The 23,022-nt window shown below is 26.8% G+C and overlaps 1 protein-coding gene across 8 annotated transcripts in view; it reads left to right on the top strand.

The window, feature by feature from the left end:
- LOC107447205 (roundabout homolog 1) overlaps window positions 1–17,696 on the top strand; it is a 130,849-nt gene extending 113,153 nt beyond the window's left edge. For 2 of the 8 annotated variants that reach the window (XM_087168003.1, XM_087168008.1), the window contains 13 exons: window positions 914–1,029; window positions 2,476–2,647; window positions 2,758–2,946; window positions 3,030–3,057; window positions 4,380–4,511; window positions 5,940–6,075; window positions 6,930–7,011; window positions 8,330–8,404; window positions 8,844–9,025; window positions 10,919–11,261; window positions 12,202–12,348; window positions 14,376–14,567; window positions 17,020–17,696. In XM_087168003.1, the coding sequence (XP_087024129.1) occupies window positions 914–1,029; window positions 2,476–2,647; window positions 2,758–2,946; window positions 3,030–3,057; window positions 4,380–4,511; window positions 5,940–6,075; window positions 6,930–7,011; window positions 8,330–8,404; window positions 8,844–9,025; window positions 10,919–11,261; window positions 12,202–12,348; window positions 14,376–14,567; window positions 17,020–17,066 (1,841 nt within the window). In that variant the 3' untranslated portion in view covers window positions 17,067–17,696. Of the gene's footprint in view, window positions 1–913; window positions 1,030–2,475; window positions 2,648–2,757; window positions 2,947–3,029; window positions 3,058–4,379; window positions 4,512–5,915; window positions 6,076–6,929; window positions 7,012–8,329; window positions 8,405–8,843; window positions 9,026–10,918; window positions 11,262–12,201; window positions 12,349–14,375; window positions 14,568–17,019 lie in introns of all 8 variants that reach the window. The other 6 variants (XM_087168001.1, XM_087168007.1, XM_087168002.1 and 3 more) reach the window with 5 other exon arrangements.
- The last annotated feature ends 5,326 nt before the right edge of the window (window positions 17,697–23,022 follow it).

Consider the following 23,022-nt stretch of genomic DNA (forward strand, 5'->3'; position numbering starts at 1 on the left):
TTGTCCTGATTTTTATTTTGAACATCCTGATATTTGTGTATTTTCAAAACATCCTCTTTTCTAAGAATATAATTATGGATTTAAAATAAAATTGTTTTGAAGCATTGAAATATTTTTAATGCAATCTCTTTCAGTTAATAACGCTAGTAAAAATCGCGAAATTTGATAGTTCAGGCTAAGTGGCTGTCTACTATTTATATACACTGTTCAGGTATTTAGAAATTCATTCATTTTATTTAAAAGAAACTTACTGAAACAACTTATAAAATTTTTATAGGATGGAGTTATATAGTTTCACAATTATTAATACATCTCTTTCATCTAATTTTAAAAGTAATTGATTACAATCAACAATAGAGTAAATAGTTTAAATAGTGAATTACGGGATTATCCAATGAATTACTTTTGTACACTAATTTTAAACTGCATTTTCACTGTTTTTTACTAAGATTATTGAAATTCTACTTCAAAACTATTTGATTATTAAATTCTTTTAGTTGATTACAGATTTTAATTAAATATTGGTCTGAAAGTATATTTACTTATTGTTACTGCAATAGCACTGTAAAAAATTTTTCGTGTATTGATCTCGAACTATTTTGGGTTTGTTAAGTGCTTCCTTAATAAAATTATTCTGGAAACTGTAAAAACCTTCTGCTTTGAACAAAATAATTCGGAAATTAGAAATTATATATTTTATTATTATTTTGTAATAAGTTTTACTTTTTTTTACACAATTTATACTTTTTTAAATTGTAATATGCCTTTTTCATAAGTGATCCAATACATATATATGCATACTGTACCGAAAATGTCCCAAATTGTTTCTTTGGTCCCATACGAGAGTATGAGAGGTATATTTTTTTCCAGAGGAAAATCATTTGTCCCTAATTTGTAAATGTCTTATTTATAGTTCCTTCTGCACCTCCAGTAAATTTACAAATGAAAGTTAATGGCCCTGGAAGTGCAACAGTGTCCTGGTCACCGCCACCACCACAACACCGTAATGGATTGATGCAAGGTTATCTAGTAAGTTTCATTTGGTATTGTAAATATATATATATCATTTTAGTAAATATATTATTATGTTTAAAGCATAATCTTGGCTCATAAGACATGTTTATAATACATTTAGGACTATGTTTTATTAAAGTTGATACTGAATATATACAATTTGTTGCATTGTATTATTTGTTTGCATCAATTCTACTATATCATCTATTCATATTTTGCTATAAATTTAAATATACTTTTATCTTAAATTTGTAACTGTGATATGTCATTTTTTTTAAATAGTTATCCAAGCATTTAGCACCATTTTTAATATATTTTTCTTTCATTGAAATTTTTAAAAATTCAGTTTTAGACGATTTGTTTTTAAATTTTTACCTTTTTTTGTAGATTTATCTGCAATTATTTGATTCTTGAAATCACATTGGCAAATCTTGTCCTTTAACTCAAATGGCTTTTTTTTTCCTTATGCAAAAATTTTAATGCATCTTGAATGTTAAATACAGTTATTAAATATCTCTTTAAATCTTAGTTGTTTATTAATTATTTTTCAAAGAATGGAATTTTTATTTAGCTTATTAAAATATTTAGAAAATAAGTTTAAACCGCACTCTCTTTTTTTTTCTAATATTCTTATGATAAATCTGTGATGATAATATTATGTGAGCTATCAATTCAGTAAATATTAATGCAGTTAACAGATACTTATTGAATAAATGTTTTACATTAACATTAATTATTCATAAACTTCTAATTTCTAGTAATTAATTAAAATGGCCATGTATTTGCTCAATACTAATTAGCTGTTCATTTGCCATTGGGAAACAAATTATTAAATAAATATTTTTCACTTTAAAAGTTTAAAAATTTAGTAACTTTCTACTTTTTTATTTTTTTATTGTCCTATCTTGGTAGTTTTCATTCTAGATTTTTTTTATTTGTTTAATTATTTTTAACACAATCAAATAATATTAGTGTATACTACTTTGAAATCAAATTCATTTAGCTTGGTAATTTTACTAAAAAATTTTATTGCTTAAAAAAATTTAACAACATCATTAACAAAAAAATTAAGTTGAGTACTAAAAAGTATCACAGAGTTAGTGCTTTTCCAACTTTAATTAAATTAATTTCAATGTTAATCTTGGTAATTGTTTAATTTTATGAAGTAATATTTGCTTGCATTGTTATTTTAATCAATATTCTCTTAGTTTTTGTAAATTTATAATTTTTCTTTTATATCTATAAAATATTTAGTAGAGTGCTAAAAAGTATCAAAGAAGTTAGTGATTTTCCATTTTTGATTAAATTTATTTCAATATTTATCTTGTTTGGTTTAATAAAACAACATTTGCTTGTAGTGGTATTTTATTCAATATCCTCTTGGCTTTTGTAATTTGATGATTATTACAAAATTCCACTTCACAATAGTCTTTGATTCTATAAATAAAAAATATTTTTTAGATTAAAATTTTGGACAATTCATCTCATCTTCATTCGTTCATCAAAACTAATGCAACCACTACATCTGTTTCTCTAACAAATTTAACCGATGGAAGTATTTACAAAATACAAGCTGCTGCTTTTACAGCTGTTGGTACTGGTCCTTTTTCCCTACCAATTCAACCAAAGATAGGTATGTTCCAAGTCTTGTTTATTCATAACAATTCATTTAAAATTTGATTTATGGCTTTAAAAAAAAAGATGATATCAATCAGACACTACATAAAAATTTATTTTAATTAGATTTTGAAGCTGTTACATTTAATGAAAAACCTACATCTGCTGCTTCTGACATTGGAGATATTGTGCAACAGCCTTGGTTTATTGCTGTAGTTGGCGGCTTAATATTTATCCTTCTTTCTGCCTTTTTTGTTGGTCTTTTCATCCGTCGCCGAAAGGCATGGAAAAAGGAATTGCAAGCACATCTCTCTGGTAAGAAAATATGATTGATTTTCTTTCTTTTTTTTAATTCAATGTATTCTGTTAATATTTTCTAAGTATTACTTTCATTTTAGGTCCCGTTCATAAACCTGAGGATGTTCGGTAAGTTATGATTTTTTTATATTATGTTATCTGAGTTGTAAGTTAAATATTTCCTATGCTTTTTATTAAGTGAAGTGTTTCTTTATGTAAGGTATCCATAAATCAACATATTTAAAAAAAATTATTATATTGATAGTTATGTAAGAATTTGATGTACTTACATGATTATATATTCATTTTTTGAAGCAAGCATAACATTTCTACATTGTCATAAATATATTAGATTTAAAATGTATTGCATCAGTCTATAATATTTGGATGGCAAATATTGAGGTAATTAGTTTTTAAGAAGAAAAAAATGAATGCATTAAAATTAATAGAATTTGTTATGCTTGAATCTTTTTTCTTCCTTATGCTTTTTAAAAAAGTCAGAATGAAAATTTGCTTTTTCAGAAAACACACACACAAAAGTTGTTTTCTCAAAACGGTGCTAAATCAGAAGATCATTTTAACCATCCAGTACTGTCACATATTTAATTAATTATTTTAATACAATGTTTCAGAAAAATATATACCATATAAAAAAAACAAAGAGAAAGTAACATGATAAATATCTGCATTCAAATAGTGAAGAAAAAACCTGTTTTAAGTAACTGAAGAGCAAATGTTTAATTGTTAAAAATATGTAGTGATAGTTTGAACATTTTTGAAAGTTTTTCTTACTATTTGCTTTAGTTAAATACGGGAGCAGCCTTCTACATAAGGGTCTTTATGGAGCTATCGTGGAAATAATAAATAAATATATAAATATGTTTGATGACATTTTCTTTACCAAAAGAAGAGAATTGCAATGTTTTATTAGATAATCATTTATTATTGTGGTGTAATTCTTTTATTTTGTTTATAATTTTTGAATAATTATTATCTGTTTAATATTTTCATTTGCAAATATTAAATTATTTATACTTGTTTAGCCTATATTTAATGAGACTTCTTAGAAGATTTATTTTTTGTACAAACGATAGTGTTAGGATTTTTTGACAATGCTTGAAAGCATTTTTTATTAAAGCTTAAAAATTTTATGTGAGTTATATGTACTTAAATGTGTACATTTGTAATGTTAACACCTATTATTATTAGTTGTAGAAGTATTAGTTGTAGAAATTCGATATAAATTCAATAGTTACAAATTTTTAAGATAGTCAAAATATTCTGTAGAAATTATATCCTAAATACTTTTATTATTAGTTTTAAAATATCACAATCAGCTTCAGATAGGTATAATTTGTTAGTTTTCTTACTCTCTGCATGGTATTATTACTTGGTGTTGGGTTGCTAATTACTAATCTTAGTAACTCTTCTTTCCTATTAACATTCAACAGTGTTGGCGTAAGCACTCGTGAAGCTCTTTGGATTAATCCAGCCTGGCATCCAACTCCTACTATGAAAAACTGCATGCCAGATAGTAAACTGCTAAATAATGTCCCTCCAGGAGTTGATCATAGCTACATAAGGTATGTCACTTAGTTTTAGCTGACTAAACCTTACTCATAACATTTTCTGCTTTAACTAACCATTTTTCTATTAATTTATCAGTCTTGTTTATTATGGTAATTTTTCGTTATCTCTTACATTTGTGAATGGCTATTTATTAAAAAATTTATTAATATAAGACATTTAGAAAAAAAGAACTAGTATTGTCTTCCAATGGAAATTCAATCTAATTTGATTTACACTAATAGATAATTATAAATATTTATATGTGTATTTCAGAAATTGCTTTTTTATTACTATGAGTGTTTTAATTTAAAGATTTTGTAAACTTTTACCTTATATTGAAATTTCAATTACCACTATGAAAAACTGACTTAATTGCATAGTAATTTTATTAACCTTTTATCCGTGTTTCTAAAATTTGGGGAGCATGTTTCAATGCGATTGTGACAATCACTTATCATTCATTTATAAACACATCTGGTATAATTCAAAACCTTTTTATTTAACTTAAGTTTGATTTTTCTGAATTGTTATCTTTATTTTCTAGGTGAATTGGTATCTTTATTTATATTGTATGGCTGATCTTTGTTCACTCGAGGAAAAAAAATTAATTTTTTGTTGCAATATTTTGTAACGTAAAAGAGTTTCTTTTACCCATGTCAAGCATTTTAATATTTTTTCAAACCATCATTCCAATTAGAATTTTTTGCAGCAGGTTGAAGATTGGTTAGATAACTTTAAAGTTGTAAGCTTGAGGTTGTCAGCTTGTTTTTAGATCATTAAATTTTATGATATCTACTATATGCATACGTATATGTCAAAGATTAATTGTTTTTTTAATATTAGTAATATTGCTTATTTTTTAATGTAATTTGGAGTATTATTCTTATGAATTTAAACTCAAATATTTTTTTATTTTATAAGTCACTGATTAATATAATTAGATATGTCTAGTTTCAAAATAATCTCTATATACCCTAAGGAATTTTGGGCTTAAGTAAAATATTTTTCTCTTAAAAGTTTCAATCATAAAGCACTAAATTATTATGACAATTAGGGGGATAATTATGTAATCTTGGAGAGAATACTTGTTATAGTACATATTTTGTGGTATTCATTTTTCACTCCTATAGATTCAGTTTATTTTAAAACTAATTGTATTGTTTATTGCATTGTATTATTGTTTATGTGTAATTTAGCAGAGAAAAATAAACTTTTTAAACTCTTAAAAATAAGCTACTTATTTTAGTTTATTTTGTGGTATTCTTATTCTTGTGGTATTCAATTTTTATATCGCGAAACAGGAATTCTTTTATAACTAGATATTCAGTGGAGTGAACTAGATAAATATTTTTTAATGTTATATGTTTTTATGTTATTGTCTGCATGTGTTGTAGCATTGTTTCAATTGTTATTTACAGCCTCTATTCCCCTTTTTTAAGCAGTGGTGGTGCTTCTGACTATGCGGAAGTGGACACACACAACATGACAACTTTTTATAAAAAAGAACTTCCTTGTGTTCCTGCTCCTTATGCTACTACTACTCTCATCAATCCATCTGCAAGACATCACAGTGGATCTGTAAGTAACCTTTTATGCAGACGTAAACTCTTCATTTTTAAAGTGAAAGACCTATTGAATATTATTTGTTAAATTATCAACATTTATGCTTGCTACGATTATATACTTAAATACTGGATTTCAATCCAACTAACTTATTGTGACCTTATAAAAAAAATAATATAATTATAAATGCACTGAAGCATATTCTCTACTCGGTTATATTGTTCAGGCTGTTATTAATATTTTTTTTACAGAATTCGTTATAATTTTTATTGTGAATTTAATTTTTCCTTTTAAAACACATGGGTTCCCCAGTTGTGTGATATTTTGAACAAAGTATTTTAAGCGATAATCAAATCTAATATGGAATTATCTGCTGTGAAATACCTCTTAAATTAAATAAGTAAAAATATACTATGATAGCTGTTTTTTAATGACGTCTTATTAAAGAATAGTTTCTTGACTAAAAAATCTAAATTTAATATTCATTAAGTTCATACTTTTTGCATAACTCCTTCATTAAAAATGTCCTGATATATTTTTTAATTGAATTGGACTTGGACTGCTCAGTTTTTGTGAAAGTTTGAATCTGTCTTCTAAATCTTTCAAAAAATTTTATTTTTAATGTATGCTTTCAATTTTTAATTTTCTTGTTCTGTAATAATTTTAAAAATTATATATAAGAATTTATCTTAATTTGACAAATTTTCAATTATTTAAATTCAAATGATTTAAATTCAAATAATATTGATCCTTTTATGGTCAATCTTCTATTCAGTTCAATAGCAGTCCACAACTGTTTATTTAATCTGTAATATAGTATTTTCAATGTATTTTTACATAAATATAAGTTTAATTTTTTGTACCTTTAGGTCCATGATGGTAAAAGTAGTGGCTCTGAAGTAAGCAAAAAATCTGATAAGATGTATGATATGGAAGCTCGTTTAATAGAAGGTATTTTAGTGCTAATCTCATTGTTTTTAGTTTAAATTGATGAGTTTTAAAGAATAACAACAATTCAAGAATATGATATAATGAACATATTAGTTATATTGTATTTGTTTCTTATTAGTAAATAAATGTTATAGTACATATTGCATGCCAGTGTTTGGCATTAAATACTTTTTTCTGCTTGTTCTATAAATGATAAAGGTAAACCAGATTTCACAAAGTAACATCTGCATTTAAAGTAATAGAATGCATAATTTTCTTTTTTCTTCTTACATTTTCAACTTTGGAATTTAATTGAAAGTAAATTAAATTAATACAGTGTTATAAAACTACATATTTCAACAGTTACAAAATTGTTCTAAAATTGCCAATGCATCAAGTTATATTCTGTTTAATGATTTATCTACGAATTTAATTTTTTTTCGCTTATTTTAAAAATATTCAACTGTTTTACTGCAAATTATTGAGAAAATATTGCTTTAAAACCCACTATTTTGGTTTACGTCATTTACGTATTTGAACCATTTGACTGCTTATTATTATCGTTTTAATATTTTTTTATTATTATAACATTTACTATTATCAAAGTTGGTAAACTTATAAGCATTTTTAGTAGTAATTTATTTATTTATCTTGTCTATTAAATTTCACGGAAAGTAATGTTTTTCATTTCATTTGTTGTAAAATCAAAAGTACTATTAAATATCAATTTACTTTAAGTAATGGTTTAATTTCTTAGTTTTTTTTATTTTTATTTTGATGATCTTTTTTCTAGATCACTATGTATTATGTTTTCTTTCATTTGATTATTTTTGGTTACATTTATTCCTGTAACGTGTAGATTATATATGATTAAGTTTTGAAGTAATTTATTTTTACATTGAAATAACTATAATTATCAGTTTTTTTTAAAACTTATTTCAATCTATCTTCATCTTGAGAATCTTTTTTCAAAGTCAAGAAAATTCAGGTTCCTAGATTTCTTACAGTATGTACGCACCATTTTTTAAAATTATTTTGATAAACTTATTCCCATCTTAATTTTTTTTATTTGAAGCGTTGAGTGTTGTCCATTTTTTATATGTTAGAGAGAATTAAATATGCTACATTAAATAAAAGTTTTAAAACTGTAGTAAACATTTTTTTAGCTTCCCCTTCTTAAAAATAATTTAGTAAGTATTGCACTAAAAGCTTTCCTGATATTTTTTTTGTTTTGTTAAATGTTGATTTTTATTTTGAACCACTATGAAACTCTTGAATGTTGTTATTGATTATTTTAATTTGTTGGAAACAAATCATAACATGTGTATGCTTCTTCCAGATTGTGTTACAGAACAACTTCTTGATGCAAGAAATGTGATAAGCCCCTCTAGTGATTCTGGCAGTTATACTACAGGTATTTAATTAACAGGCAATATAACAGTACAGGCAGTTATGCTGCATTCAGCACATTTTATTGATTTGATTTTTTAATAAATGCATTTTAGAGACGGAGTGTTTTTTTTTCTCCTTTTGAAAATTCTATTTTTTACTTTAAACATAATTTCTTAACTTAAAAAGTTTTGATTTAAAATTGCAGTTATGACTGCATATTTTTCACTGTAAAAGATTTTTTTATCATTTATATTTTAAATTATAAGCTACTTTTCTCACATAGGATGATTAGTTAGTGTTTTATATCGGAAATTTGTCAAGTAGTCAAAACATAAGAATAATTAGTCAACTACCATAAATTTATATACTATTATTTGATATACTATTCTATCTTTTTTGTTAATTTTTTCGTTTGCATTAACTGTTTATTTCATCCAAGCCTCTCTTGTTCTTTTATACAGATGAGTATGGCCTGCCAATACGGAGAAAAAGACTGAGATCAGGTCAAAAGGGAAGTGTCCTTAATTGGATGGAGTTTATTCCTCCTCCTCCTGATCATCCTCCTAGTGAAAGAAACTCTCCTATACATGATATAACCTCATGTCACAGAAATCCTTACCTTCTACGAAATATTCATTCCCAGGTAAATAATTTTCCACCAATTATTTTGAAACTACTAGTTAGGTGTTTCATCCTCCCTTGCTCGAAACTGCCATTTTTTGAGGCAGTTGGTAATGATTCTTGGTTTTCAATTTCAACTTTTAAAAATAAAGAATTTTGCTGTATTAGAAATTTAGCTTATAGCTTGCATCAAGAGAGAAATACGAAAATAATTTCATTGGGTCAACTCGAAACTAAACTAAAATTCCTCAAAAGAGTAATTGATAATAAATAAAAGAGGTAGAGAAAGAAAATGTTTGATGCACAAAATTACATTTCAAACAGAAACACACCATTCAAGTCCCCTAATTGAACATAGACTGAAAGTAGTACCCAATTTATAATAGTTTTTGATTAATTTACCTTGATTTTGCTTGTTATTTATTGTAGCATCAGAGTGCTTTTCATAACTATTGTATTTTGCTGTATGTGCCGTTTATTTAGATATAAATTAACTCTATATTTTTTTTTTTTGCTATACTTCTTTAGTTTGAAATGGAAAAAAAAATTTATTCTAAAATTCGTTATACTTTAAATTAGAAAAATACAAGATAGAAATATTTTTTTAAATTTTAAGGTCTTCACAGAAAAATATTTTTAAAAAATCTCTAAAATTGTTGCATGAAAATCAACATACTCATCTAAAAATTTAGTCAGATATCATGTTGATTTTCATGCAAGAGTACCATATTCTCTTTAGATGTAAATGTAAATTATCTAAAGTTATCTACATATTATTAACTGCACCTGACCTTTAGGACCATAAGTCCTGAACACCTGGAATAAAAAGTCTAGGTCTCTTGTAACTCATCATTTATAGAAAATGAATTCTGAAAATAAAAGAAATGTTGATATCTACATTTTAATGAACTGCTTAATTTAAACATTTTAAAGCTGATAAAATAAAATTGCTTTCATGTTATAATAGAAGGGAGATGTATGGTATCGTTCCTTTTAATGAAAAGGGATCTATATTGAGGGTCATACTAAAGAGTATAAACAGTATTATTTTTTCAGAAACTATAAAATAATATTGTTTATAATGCAAAAACGTCTTAACTACTGTCAAACTATTATACTATGATCTGAGACAAACCAAAAAAAAGTTGTAAATTTTTGTACAGAAGAACAACGTAAGACATAGGGATAATTTTGAGCTTTAAAAAAATAGTTTGTACCCTATTTAAGAGTATTTTAGATGGGAAAAAATGTAAAGATTTTTTTAAAAGAGAATAAGAAAATTTTTTTTAAATAAAATATTTTTAAAAATTATTTAAAATTAAATAAAAACATAAAACAAAATAATAATAAAAAAGGGTATAATCTCGTCATCAGCTCACACAATTATATGTGCAAAAAAAAGTGCTTATATACTTGCAGCTTATGTGCACTTATTATTATCTTCTTAATTTTCTCTGTTATCTCTCTTTTGTTTTATTCTTTTTGTCTTTATTCTGTTTTATATTTGCTAGTTAGCAGTATCATTTCAATAGCAGATTCTTTTGCAAGGAAATGTGTCTAACTAGTGAATTTATATTCAATTTCTGTTAAATTAAATGAGTGGTCCAAAGAAGTTTCTAACAAGGGTTACTTAGGTCCAAAATTTTAAAAATACGTAAAAGAGAGGATATTTAAAAAAAATTTCATTATTTACTTCTTTATACTTTATTAATTGGTTATACCTTATTTGGATGTTTAAGGACTATTTATTATATTTTTTATTAATGAATATGCAAGTCAACACACAATAAAATAGCTCAGACGGTAAATAAATAATAATCTCTTGCTCACTTTCTTTTTTCTTCAGTCTCTTTTAATGATGCAGTTTGTTTTTAATCTGGTAAATATTAATGTATAATTATAAATTTTTATTTAGCCTCCTCTAGATAACTCTTCAAATTTAAGTCAATCACCCCAAGTCTGTAGAAGTCTGCAATCCTCAGCACTTGCAAGGCATAATCCCTCATTTCCTTTGTCTCACAGCCTAAATCGGGATCAAGATGAGGGGAAGAGAAATCCCACCCCACCCTCATCGATGGGCAATCGACATCCTATAGTAAATAGTCACATACCAATTAAACAATCCTATAGTTCTAGTCCAGGTATTGACAGGGGTATACAGTCTTCCCTGTTGTCCCTAGCAAGTGATCCTTGTCCAGGGATGAAGAAACTGAGCCAAGACCGGGGGTGTAAGGCTAACTCATTACGCAATAATCAAGGTGAGCTACTTACATATAATATGACGCACTTTTTATTTCTCTTTCTTTTTATGCTCAGATATATGGGTAGGGAGAGTTAGCATAGTTGCAATAAAAATATTTTTTAATCTCAGGACTCCCCAATCCTTGTATTTTAAGAGATTTGTGTAAAATAATATTTCTCTTTTTTTTACGAAACCTTAGCCTGCCTAAAGAGTTGTATATGTTAATATCTAATAAATTTCATGGAATATACATTAAAAAAGGGCTTTAGCTTTTGTATTGGACAAATAAAAGCCACATAGAAATGCTACTTATTTGCGTGAGACCCATATAAATAGGGTGAAATTCTCCAGGACTGGCATGCATAGTTATTGTTCATTGGTCAGTAAGAAATCATATATAAAAATGCTCTAAAATGGCAAACATAATTTTTTATTCTAGGATAATATATTGAAGTACTAAATTTTGCAATTGCTTACATTTCGTGTATATATATATATATATATATATATATATATATATATATATATATATATATATATATATATATATATATATATATATATATATATATATATATATTGTAAATAAATTCTAAAGTTATTGCTAATTTTTTATAGCATCAACTTGCAGATTTTTGCTAAATTAAATTATTGGCAAGTTGTTAGATTAAATTTTATTATATTGTTAAATGTACTTAGATTCTAACAAGCTTATATAATCTACATGTGTATTCATTGAACATTGAATGCATAACAACAAATAAACTAAACTAAACTCAGTGGCGCGACAGCTCATAGAGAGCCAAGGCCTACTGTGCCCATCTCAGTTTTCTTGACATTATTTCGGTATTTTTCTTAACAATTAATAAATAAATATTAGAAATCATCAAAGTAGCTTAATTTTAAACTTCAAATAAACTTTTTATATTCTAAAAATATATTTTTTTTGTATATAGGTGTAGTCTATCATCAACTGCAGCCTGAACCAATAACTCAAGAGAGAATGAGACTCTATGACAATGTGATGCAAACTATTCAGTCTGGAGCAGCTCATTCTCCAGTATCTAGTATTCATGAAGACGAAGGCTATGCTCCTGGTCACTGTAAGATTCTTTTTCTTTCTTTCTTTTTTTCTATTTCTGCTCTCCAAATTTAAATGAATTGGTTTGGTTGATTTTAACAATAAACTTTAACAGGGTGCATAACGTTTTTGAAAAGTGCTTAGGTGCTTATTTTCGTTTTTTAAAAGCTTTTAAAGGTGCTTTTTTCCATGGTTGTTTTTAAAAAGTGCTTAATTTTCCTTTTTCCGTGTGATATTTTTCTTTACCATGTTGATTTTCGCCACAAATTATGCAAAAAGACATTGTCCAATTCAACGTTTTCACAATTTATTCAACCCCAAATATATTTTGGCGTACCTTTGGTCTGTAGTGTATGAAAATACCATTTGTTTTAAATGTTTGATGAAATACTTTCTGGTCCCCGCTTGTTTTTACTGAGCTGGATTCAGTTGTAAGTATTTTTATCTCTCATGTGCAACTGCTGCATTTCGCAAGAGATTCTCAATTTCAGACTTCATTTTCCGCCCTCTATAATAGAATTGAAATATCTCTTGAATTTTTGCTGATTACGGGGACCAATTAAACATTGTCAATTTTGTTTTCTCTATTAGCGATAGAAAATTTAACTTATCTTGTTAATTTCATCGTTTGTGACGCGCCATCATCTTCGTCCCTCCATTGTCAAAAACTTGCCAACCCTGACTGATTATGATATTTTTTCAAAGTGCTTAAAAATATTTTTGAGTGGTTGAAAAGTGCTTAAAAGGTGCTTATTTTTTGTTCAAAAATTTGGCTATGCACCCTGTTTAACAATTTTCCGTTTTTTTTCTTTATCATTTTATGTTATTATTGCTTTAAGATTAATATTTAAATACTAATACATAAATATATAAATCATAATAATTATATTAAAATAAAAACCTTTCTAGGAGAAGGAGAAATTGCTGCTTTATATTCGTACTTTGTGTTATTGTTTTATTTTATGTGCAAATTCTATTGACACAATGAACTTAAAATCTAGTGCAATAATTATTTTACTGTTCGCATTATTGAAATAGAAATATTTTGTTTCTTTGCCATTGATCAACGTGTCTTTTTTTCTTTTTCTTTTTTTTTAAAAATCTTGCAGTCACATTTAATCTAAATTAAGCAAGTTAGTAAATTTAAAAATAACTGACCAAAGAAAAAGGAATAAATTTTAAAAGAAATCTTAAAAAAGAATAAATTTTACATATAATGGAAAAAAAAGGATTCTGCTCTTGTAGTAATTTAACTTTTGAACTCATTGGTTGTAGCATCATAACTTTTTCAGAAGTTTGATTACAATATAAGTAATCATATTAGTCCTCTAATTCCAGAAGAAAATGTTTAATTTTTAAGCTAGGCCATTCTGACTAAAATATAAGTGAATACTAATAAGGATAGACAATTCTATATTAAGGAGTTAATTTTATTTTATAACCGTCGTTGAACAGCCAACCCATTATTTTTTTTTGGTTTACGAATACTAATGTTCGACTCTGTAGCCTGGTAATTTGAAGCCAATCCAGAAGACAAGGGAATTCCTGGATCAAATAGTGGGAGAAGTTTTGCCTTCATGAAGTACAAGGCACTAATCTGCATTTGTGCTACACGGAGAAGAAAAACCACAAAAACCTTCCAGGGTTAGCCTAAAGGCAAGGGGCCTCTAACCCCTGATCCGTCTACCACTAAGGATATTTTACGTCAGCACTGTGGTTGGTATAAGCCGGATGCAAAATTTGTATTGACCAGCAATAGTTTGGGATTCGAACCCGATTCACCTCATTGGAAGGCTAACTCTCTTTCTCCTGAGCCATTACGGCTCTTAGGAGTTAATTAATATTAAAGAGCTTGCTATTGTTCTAATGCAATGTCAATAGTCAGCAAAATAGATAGATTGAAAAATTAAATATATTTTAGTTTGAAAAATTAAATATATTTTAGTTTGAAAAATTAAATATATTTTAGTTAGAAAAATTAAATATATTTTAATTTGCTGAATTTAGTCTTTATGAAAAGTTCATAACTTTTTTTATTTCTTCATACAGGTCCTGCTCCTTCCTGGACCAGTGTAACAGACAGGAGTAGTGCCTCTAGTGTACGGTCTAGTGTAGCTAGTTCATCAGATGGATCAGTTTATACTGATTCTGATTTTGCCAATGTGGTTGCAAAGGCTGCACAGAACACTGGTTTCCACTTATTCAAACCAGTTTCTTTGTCATCTCAACCGTCCAAACTAGGTATTTTTTTTTAACGTTGAATTCTCATTATCATTTCTCTAGAAAGTTTGCATGATAATTTACAAACTTCCTATTTTAATATCTTTTAAAAGTTAGTTGTGAGTTATTTTTAATTGTTAATTTACTTATGTGTTGCCTTTACAGAAGTAGTTGCTTTTAAATATTCTGATTCTGGGCGAAATAGTATAGAAATTTCTGTTCTTAATGCTACTTTCCTATTAAATTACTAGTGAAAAAAATTTTCTGTTGCAGGAATGCCACAAACTATTGATCAGAAAATTTCCTGTCTTCTTTTTAAAAAAAATTCCTGCCTTCTTTAAAAAAAACTTTATTAAAATTCCTTCATTAACTCAATATTTTTCCTTGCAAATGTTTTAAATTAAAAGTTTTATTTTTTTCATAATTAATTGTTAAATATGAAATCAAACGTGAATTGAAAAAAAAAAAAATTTTTTTAGAGCAGAAGGAGATTGGATCTCGTTTATGAAAATTGTTTTGCATGTACTTAATGCAGTTTAGTAAATGAATGTGCTTTTTTAATTATCTTTTCTATTTTCCAATTATACTAAATCAGAAATTTAATTAAATTACTGGTGATTCTGCTAGTTTAGACCCTGACTGCTAAGTAATTCCATGACAATTTTGAATCTCAGAAGTTAGACCAGAATGTTAGTCATCTTTCAGTGATATTTTTAATCAATTCAGCCACATTTTTTAAACTAATTTGATGACATGTGCATTCTGTTAACTACTCAACGCTATAAACTTAACAAATCTCTTTGTTGGTCTCAGCCGTTTTCTTGCCTTTATAAAAATAAAAAAGTAAAATGTTTCAAAAATGTACTTTTTGTACCATGTGTTAAAACTGACAGCTGTAAGCAAAATTACAGGGAATTTGTTTAGAAACCTAAAAGTCTCGATTGCAAAATCTCACAAGAAGCCATTCTAACTGTAACAAAATAAAATAAAGATGAGACATCTGCTGACGCAAAACGAAATTGCTTTTTTGTCAATCCAATAAATGGTTTTCGAAAATTTGTTTTATTTGCATATAGTATGTTTACTCAAAAACAATATTTTATTTAGCAATACAAAACAATTCAGTTTTAAAAAAAAGCATATATAGGGTGTTCTGTAATCACATGGCTTATTAAATGTATTTAATTTTGGAACCTTATCAGAAACAAAGTTAGAATTTTCTACATATTAAGAATCTTGAAATATTATTGAAACAAGAATAAAACAATATATTGTAAAAAAAACTTGCTAAATTACTTTCGAAGAAAGTGAGATTCAAGACAAAAGGCAAATATCAAAAACACCTTTATATATCATTTGACAGTCAAATTAATTTTAATATTTTTAATACCTCCTTCCGTATTATTCCGATTTGTTTAATAATTTTTATGTATTTTTTTGGTCAAATATTAATTTACCAACTCTTATGTATATATAATTTTGACTTTATTTTTGACTGGAATTTCAAAATTGAGAGTTGTAATTTCTAGTCATCCTTTATCTTGTGTGATTTTGATATCATTTATTATTTCAACGTAATAGAATTACAGAAAAATATTAAACGAACAGTTAAGATTTTAAATTTTCATTGAATGTTTGTAATTAGAACCACATCTTTTGCACCCAGAATATTTATTGAATGTAATTTTTCACAATTTATACCTTCCTACTATGCACACTATTACCTATTTGTTAATCAATTCAGGATTACGAGCACATATGCTAAATGACATGATTCTCCCTTCATGACTCATAGTATCATATATATGAGACCAGCCCTGCTGAATTCAGAAGCCTATGATCACGCAAATTTTATTTCAATTTAGAAAGTTTTATTTCAATTTTTAAACACTCTAGATGGTAACTGAACTGTGCTAATTTCAAATAATGTCTTACAAACGTTGAATATAATAAGCAGTTTCAGTTTTTATTTTACCTTATTTAATCATTAAGCAACTGCTTGTGTTTGGCTCTTTCTAGAGTATTAGGATTGAGAGATTTACTGTGTTTTTGTTTCGATTTTGACTAAGTTGGAAAAGAATGGACTACTTATTACTTTATGTGGATGTTAATTTGGGTTTGCTTCATAGTATTTTGTTTACAAGTTGCTAGATGGTTTTTTCTTCCAGTTTTGAAATTGTTTTTTATATATCAGTTAAGTTTTATTACAGTATATTCAGGTATTATCAATGATAATAAAATGTGAATTTCGTGTGAATAATTGGAGTAATGATTTCGTATGAAATTTTAAATGAAATTAGGCTTAATGGGAACTATTACCCAGTTGTGTGCGTGCGTACATGTACTCTCAGAACATAAGGGCCTGTGGAATCTCCCCTTTTGCCAGTCCTGAACTGGTTAAAGTTATGTTTTTTTTTTTAATATTTATACTGCTGGCGTTGAAATTAAAATGTCTTTATGTTTTTATTTCTAGAACCTGCTTCTCCTTCATCACTCCTAAGTCCTGTACATAATTGTTGATTTTGTGAAATAATACGAAATGGAAATGTCTCCATGCAACTCTTTCTTCCCATTTAGTGAAAATAGTAATAATTATAAAGAAAAAACAAATTGTCAGCTTCCTACATCTGTCAGTCATCATTTGCATTATACTGTGTACAAACCATAGAATTATAGCAAAGAAATTTTATTACTTCTGCTTAAACAAAGTGTCTGAGAGAGTCACGAACTATATCATTCAAAAACTTATTGTTTAAAAATAGTTGTATGTTCTTTATCTCTTTGATGCATTGTTTCTATAAAATTATTTTCAATTTGTACTTCGTTACATTTTTTGTGAATTGTTGAAAGTACCGTGCATTACAATTGAGGACTAGAAATGGAAAACGACCTAAATCTAAAAAAGAAAATTCTTCAAGAAAACCAAAAAAGGAAAAGTGGTACTTTGGGTGTTCTCCATTTCACTCCTTTGGGTTACATATTTAACTACGACCAACAACTTAGAGCATTCTCCACTTTGTTGAGCTTGCTCTTTTTGGACATTTTTCTATTAAAAAACTTTTTTTTTTTCAAATTTTTTGGTACTTAGGTTATTTTCCATTTCTAGTCGTCAATTATCCGAGTTTCCTTTTCCTTTAAAAAAAAATAAAAGCTGTTTTTTATTTATTTTTTAGAAGTTATGCTTTAGGGATGCATAATCAACCCCTACATCCCAAAAGTCTAGTGTGAAGCTTTATAAATTGGACCCTGAATAATTTAAAATAAAAAAATACTTCAATTATATTCATTCATTTGCATTGATATTATATTATTTTGATTTATTTACATTAAATACTTATTTTTTTAATCTTTAGCTGAGTTAGGAAATTGGTAATTCATATGTAAACAAGTAAAAAATTTGAAAACTGTTTTCTACGCGAATGATTAAAATATATGTTATAATGTAATAAGGTTTGATTAAATGTTTCTAAACCATTCGTAACATTTCAATTTTTTCTATGAAAAAAAAGTTTTTTTTAATTTCAATTTTAGACTTAACCTAATTTTAATATGACAGCATTTGTATGCTATATATTTTGTAAGAAACTGATTTTTCTTACTAGCAGATTTTTTATACTCCAATTATAAAATCCTATTTGCAGAATTAGCTGCTAAATTTTTATGTCCCTATCTCAGAACTCAGGCATTTTAAACCTTTTTTTCCCATATCTTGTATTTTTAAGAGCAATTTAGATATATTTTCAAGATGATTCAAAAATAATTGCTTCTCTTTATTTCATATAACATATGTGTATATTACCAATTGTTAACCAATTGTTTTTAAAATGTCAATCCTGATCTCATAATTATTGTGACATTTTTAGTACTTACATCAGCTTTTGGGTGGTATTTTTGTGCTTAGTGATTTTATTTGTTGCATATGCAACAAATTATTTAACTAAATAAATTCACACAGGTTTTTCATAATATACTCTTACTATTTAAGCGTAAACCTAATGAATACTTGAAAGGAAAGAAAAAAGTAGTTTGTTCATAAATATTAATACATCATTATTTTTTGTCTTTTATTTCTACTTGCTGGTTCACATGAAGAAAGTAAAATAAGAGAATTGTATGTAACAATTAAGTATGTTAAAAGATTTTCTGTAGTTTAATAACCAAAGTACTTATAATTATTGACGCATGCATTTTAAGCATGATTTTCAACGAAAGAAAAACTAAAATAATAAAAGAAACTATTTTGCTGTCTTAATTTATTTAAAGGAGTTTGTTAACGAACAAGGGAAATACACATCTGTTAAAATTCCTGTTAAAACGAAGTGAAGCTTAAATTAGATAGTATGATTAAAATACTTTAAAAGTAGCCATTTTTAACCTGAAGGTAAAATAAGTACTATTTAAGTTTCAGTTCATTTGCTTTTAAACTAATATTATCACCAGCTTTTGTGGATTTATGGATTGACACTTAGGCTGCCTGCATACTATCAGAGAGGTTGAAGGGGAGGGGGTTACTTTTAAATTGTTATTTTTCAATTTAAATAGTTTTGTTTACAAAATTACTTTTTTTAAAAATTCATTTAAATTAAAAAGTAATAATTTGCAAATGAAGTAACACATACTAAATAGTTATCCTCTTTTTTAGAACAAAAATCTAGATGAGATTAAGATATCACTGTTGGGATACCCCCTTTACTTCTCTAGTAAAAGGCGGAAAGCATAATCTTAATGTCACAAATCCACATCAGCAGGAAGATTTTCTTAGTTAAAGAAAATAAACTGGTACTTAAAAGAAGCATATTTTATCCCAGGGGCAGAAGCAGGGGGGAAAAAATTTTCTGTCCTATGTTTTCAACAATGCTCTTTAATTTAAGCCTATTTTTGTTTTAATAGAAATTTTACAGGTGCTCTGGCAAGCAATATGATAAAAATTATTTTATAGGATTTATTTCTTTTACATATTGTTTTCTTTAAAATAATTCATAATCAGGGAAAATATAATGTGAGCTATTCACAATTCAACCTTTCATATTTTTTAATAGTTTTACTTCATTTGATAGTGTTGAAATATAAATTGTGTTTATTGTCAATATGAGTAACCTTTAATGCTTGTGAATAATTTTTGATACGTTTTATATTTTTGATTTAGATATTTATCAAAAATTCAACTTGAAGTATGTACTTTGGAAACTTTTTCAGCCTTTACTGATCAGAAATTTTTCTGAAATTCATTTTGTAAAAATTTACATTCAATCTATCTGTACCAATTTGAACTTAGTGTGTGTATTCTTTTGCTTACAACTAAATGGGTGCCAAAGTCTTCAGTTGCGGCCCACTTGCCATATTTGAGTCATGTAAATGCAAAACAAACTTGTAAATAGAATGTAATTTATTTTTGTAATTTATTGTACAGAAGTTTTATAAAGTTTTTTTTCTAGATGAATTCAAATGTGTCTTTATTATCATTGTATAAAAATCACATCGAATTTATTTGAATTTATAATGGAAAAAATTTGTTTTCCAATCAGTTAAAAATAATAAGATTGGGCTAATTTTTATGCTTGCTTATAATTATGCAATTTCATTATTCCTTAATACATCCTATAATATTATTTAAGGAAATGAGAAATTCTTAGTAATCTGCTTACACTAATAAAGGGGATCCTTCCTAGGTCTCATTATTATTAATATATCTTATTTACATTTCTTTTAACAATTTAATTATTAAATTATAAATGTTTGAATTAATGAATTTGAAATTAACAAATGTGAATTGCATGATTAACATTGAAACTTTTAACATAATAATATTAACAACCATTATGGAAAACTATTATTTTCAATCTATTTTTGTATAATTCTGTTCTCCGTAATTTTATTTAAGGATGATATTGATGACAAATATAAAGATTGCGCTTCTTGTCTGTTCACTTAATGTGAAAAGGCAAGTAAATTCGTAATTCAAGTACTGTAAAAAAAAGCCTTGTGTGCCTAGTAAGGTAAGGCATCATCGATGAACGAATATTAAAGATACATCAAATATGTTGAAACTGTTACCATTTCTCAACAGATTACGAGTTGAAGTCCATTTTCTAAAATCAGCAATTGAATAGAGGGAAAAAATGGGACATTTGTTCTCTTATTCACCACATACTCCTCCCTTTTTCAATTATATCATCATAGTTATTTAAATCATTACTTTTCATATCATTTACACCTGTTATGTGCTTTTGTAGTTATTTTTCTAATCTTGTTAGTCCCAAAAAAGTTTAAATTACAAATAAATAGTGAACTTGCTTAAAATGTGTATATACTTCTTAATAACTCAGTGCTGTTCTTTAAATTGTATTCCATTAATTGCAAATCCATCAAATTAGAAGCTAGGAAATCCAATTGACAAAATTTAAGCATAGGTACTTGGAATATTTGTTTTTATACAAGTAGATTAAAATGGAAATCAGTCTAGATTTTTTTAATAATGTGCATTCTCATTCTAACAAGCTTTTACTGTATTCGTTATGATTTTATAAAGAATTGGCTTAATTTTTTATTTAAATAACTATAGCTATCTGTCAATTATACAGGAAAGTATGCTTATTGTGTAATTTGCCATTTCCAAAAATACTTTTAAAAAACATTGACAATTCTACACTAAATCAGCACCTCATTATCACATGGCTCTCATGGGCCACTTTACTTCGTCTGAAATCGCCATCAAAAATCGTTCCAAAGATCTACAAAAAAATATTTAGAAACAAATTTTTAGAAGTCAGCATGGTAGAGAATGGAAAATGGCGTAATTATTTATGACTTTATGGTACGAAAATGTGCGCCAACTACGATTTTTAGGGTGCCGTGGCGACCAAATGTGTCCCCTGTGTATACAGGGTTGATTAAAAAAATTCTACGTGTTAAGGAATATAATAATCAAGAATCCTGTAGGGACGCAAACGCAATCCAGGGAGGTTGTTAGGAAAGCTGACCGTTACTTAAGAGACCTAATTTAGAACTTTCTCTTGAACTAAACTGTTAAATATAATCTGTATAATAAATTAACGTTATTTGTAACCTTTCTTGCAATTTGATTTTGTGTCCACGCCTATATGTGTTAGTTTGCATCCCTACTTCTATATGATAGTTATAATTATCTAATTTACAAAAAGACTAAGACTTATGTACTAGTATTTATTTTCCAGTGTCGAAATCTGGATCTCCTGGTTAGTTCAAAATCACTGTATGCAGTGTGAGTCTGAAAAAGATGGCAAAACTCTGGGTGATAGAACGCATCTATGGGAGCATCTTTTTCTGTTTAGCAATTTCTTCATCTATCAATCTTACTTCCGTGAATAAAAATTGTTTTCCCCTTTGCCTTTCAGTTAAACTTCTTCAAATCTGACAGTGAAAAACTACCTTTTAATTTCTCACTGCTTGCGTTCCGATCATGCATTCTATGACGAATATTGATGGTGTTGATGCGTTCTATAAAGTTTTGCCGTCTTCAGACTCGCCCTGTATGTGGTAAATGTGAGACGTTTATACAAATCCTACTTCCTAGTTTCTCTGTCCTTTATATTTCGTATTCACCATTTTAAAAGAAAGCTATTTAACGAATTAACCGCTTCTTACATAAGCAGCATGTTGCATTTCTTGGCAGCAGTGGATTAAAACTGTTTTTTAGTTATTTCTGAAAGAGCTAATATTTTTAACAATTATACAAGTTTCCTTGGAAAAATTTTTATAGAAAAAATTTGATTTTTTTTAATGGAGTGCTAGTGATTTTGAAAGTAAAAAAAAAACTGCACATTTTTAAAGGGGGCGCTACACCGAAATTAAATTTTTGGGTCAAAGTTTACCATACAATGCGCAAGAGAAATAAAAATTCCTGACAGAAGTCTTAAGTATTGTCCAAGAAAAAATTAAATTTCTGAGATTACGTAAACTTTTGAGATAACTTAGTTACTTAAAAGCACTCTGCAAGATTTAATTAGAAATGATGTGCATTCTGAGGCAAGGATTCTCATAGAAAACAATTTCTATGCAAATTTGATTAAAATCACTTAAAAGTCTTATCTTTTAAATTTTATTCATAGCACCGCATTTCGAACTTTTGGTGGATAATGTATTTTTCTATTTTAATGTCTGAATTGTAAATATTATTTTAACTGTCTAAAAATATTTTTTTTTAATTGAATGATATTATTCAACAAATAATTTAATAAATACAATTGTAAGAAAATATTAGTCTTAGGTAAACTTTGATGCTGATTATTTTTTTTTCAAAATTTATTATAAACTTTAGGAAGGTTTTAAGTAGTAATTTTCAGATAGGTGATTTAACGATATTGATATGCAAAATATTTTGTAGAAATTCCGGCTTGAGCATCAATTTATAAAAAATAAGCTTTTTCTTAGCTTAAATTCTATTTCGTATACTGCTAAAATAAGGTTCAAATTTCAAAACTCTGGACAAAGAGATAAA

Source organism: Parasteatoda tepidariorum, chromosome 7 (assembly GCF_982258835.1).
Source record: "Parasteatoda tepidariorum strain Cologne lab strain chromosome 7, Ptep-v5.0, whole genome shotgun sequence".
In the NCBI taxonomy this organism is placed as follows: domain Eukaryota; kingdom Metazoa; phylum Arthropoda; class Arachnida; order Araneae; family Theridiidae; genus Parasteatoda; species Parasteatoda tepidariorum.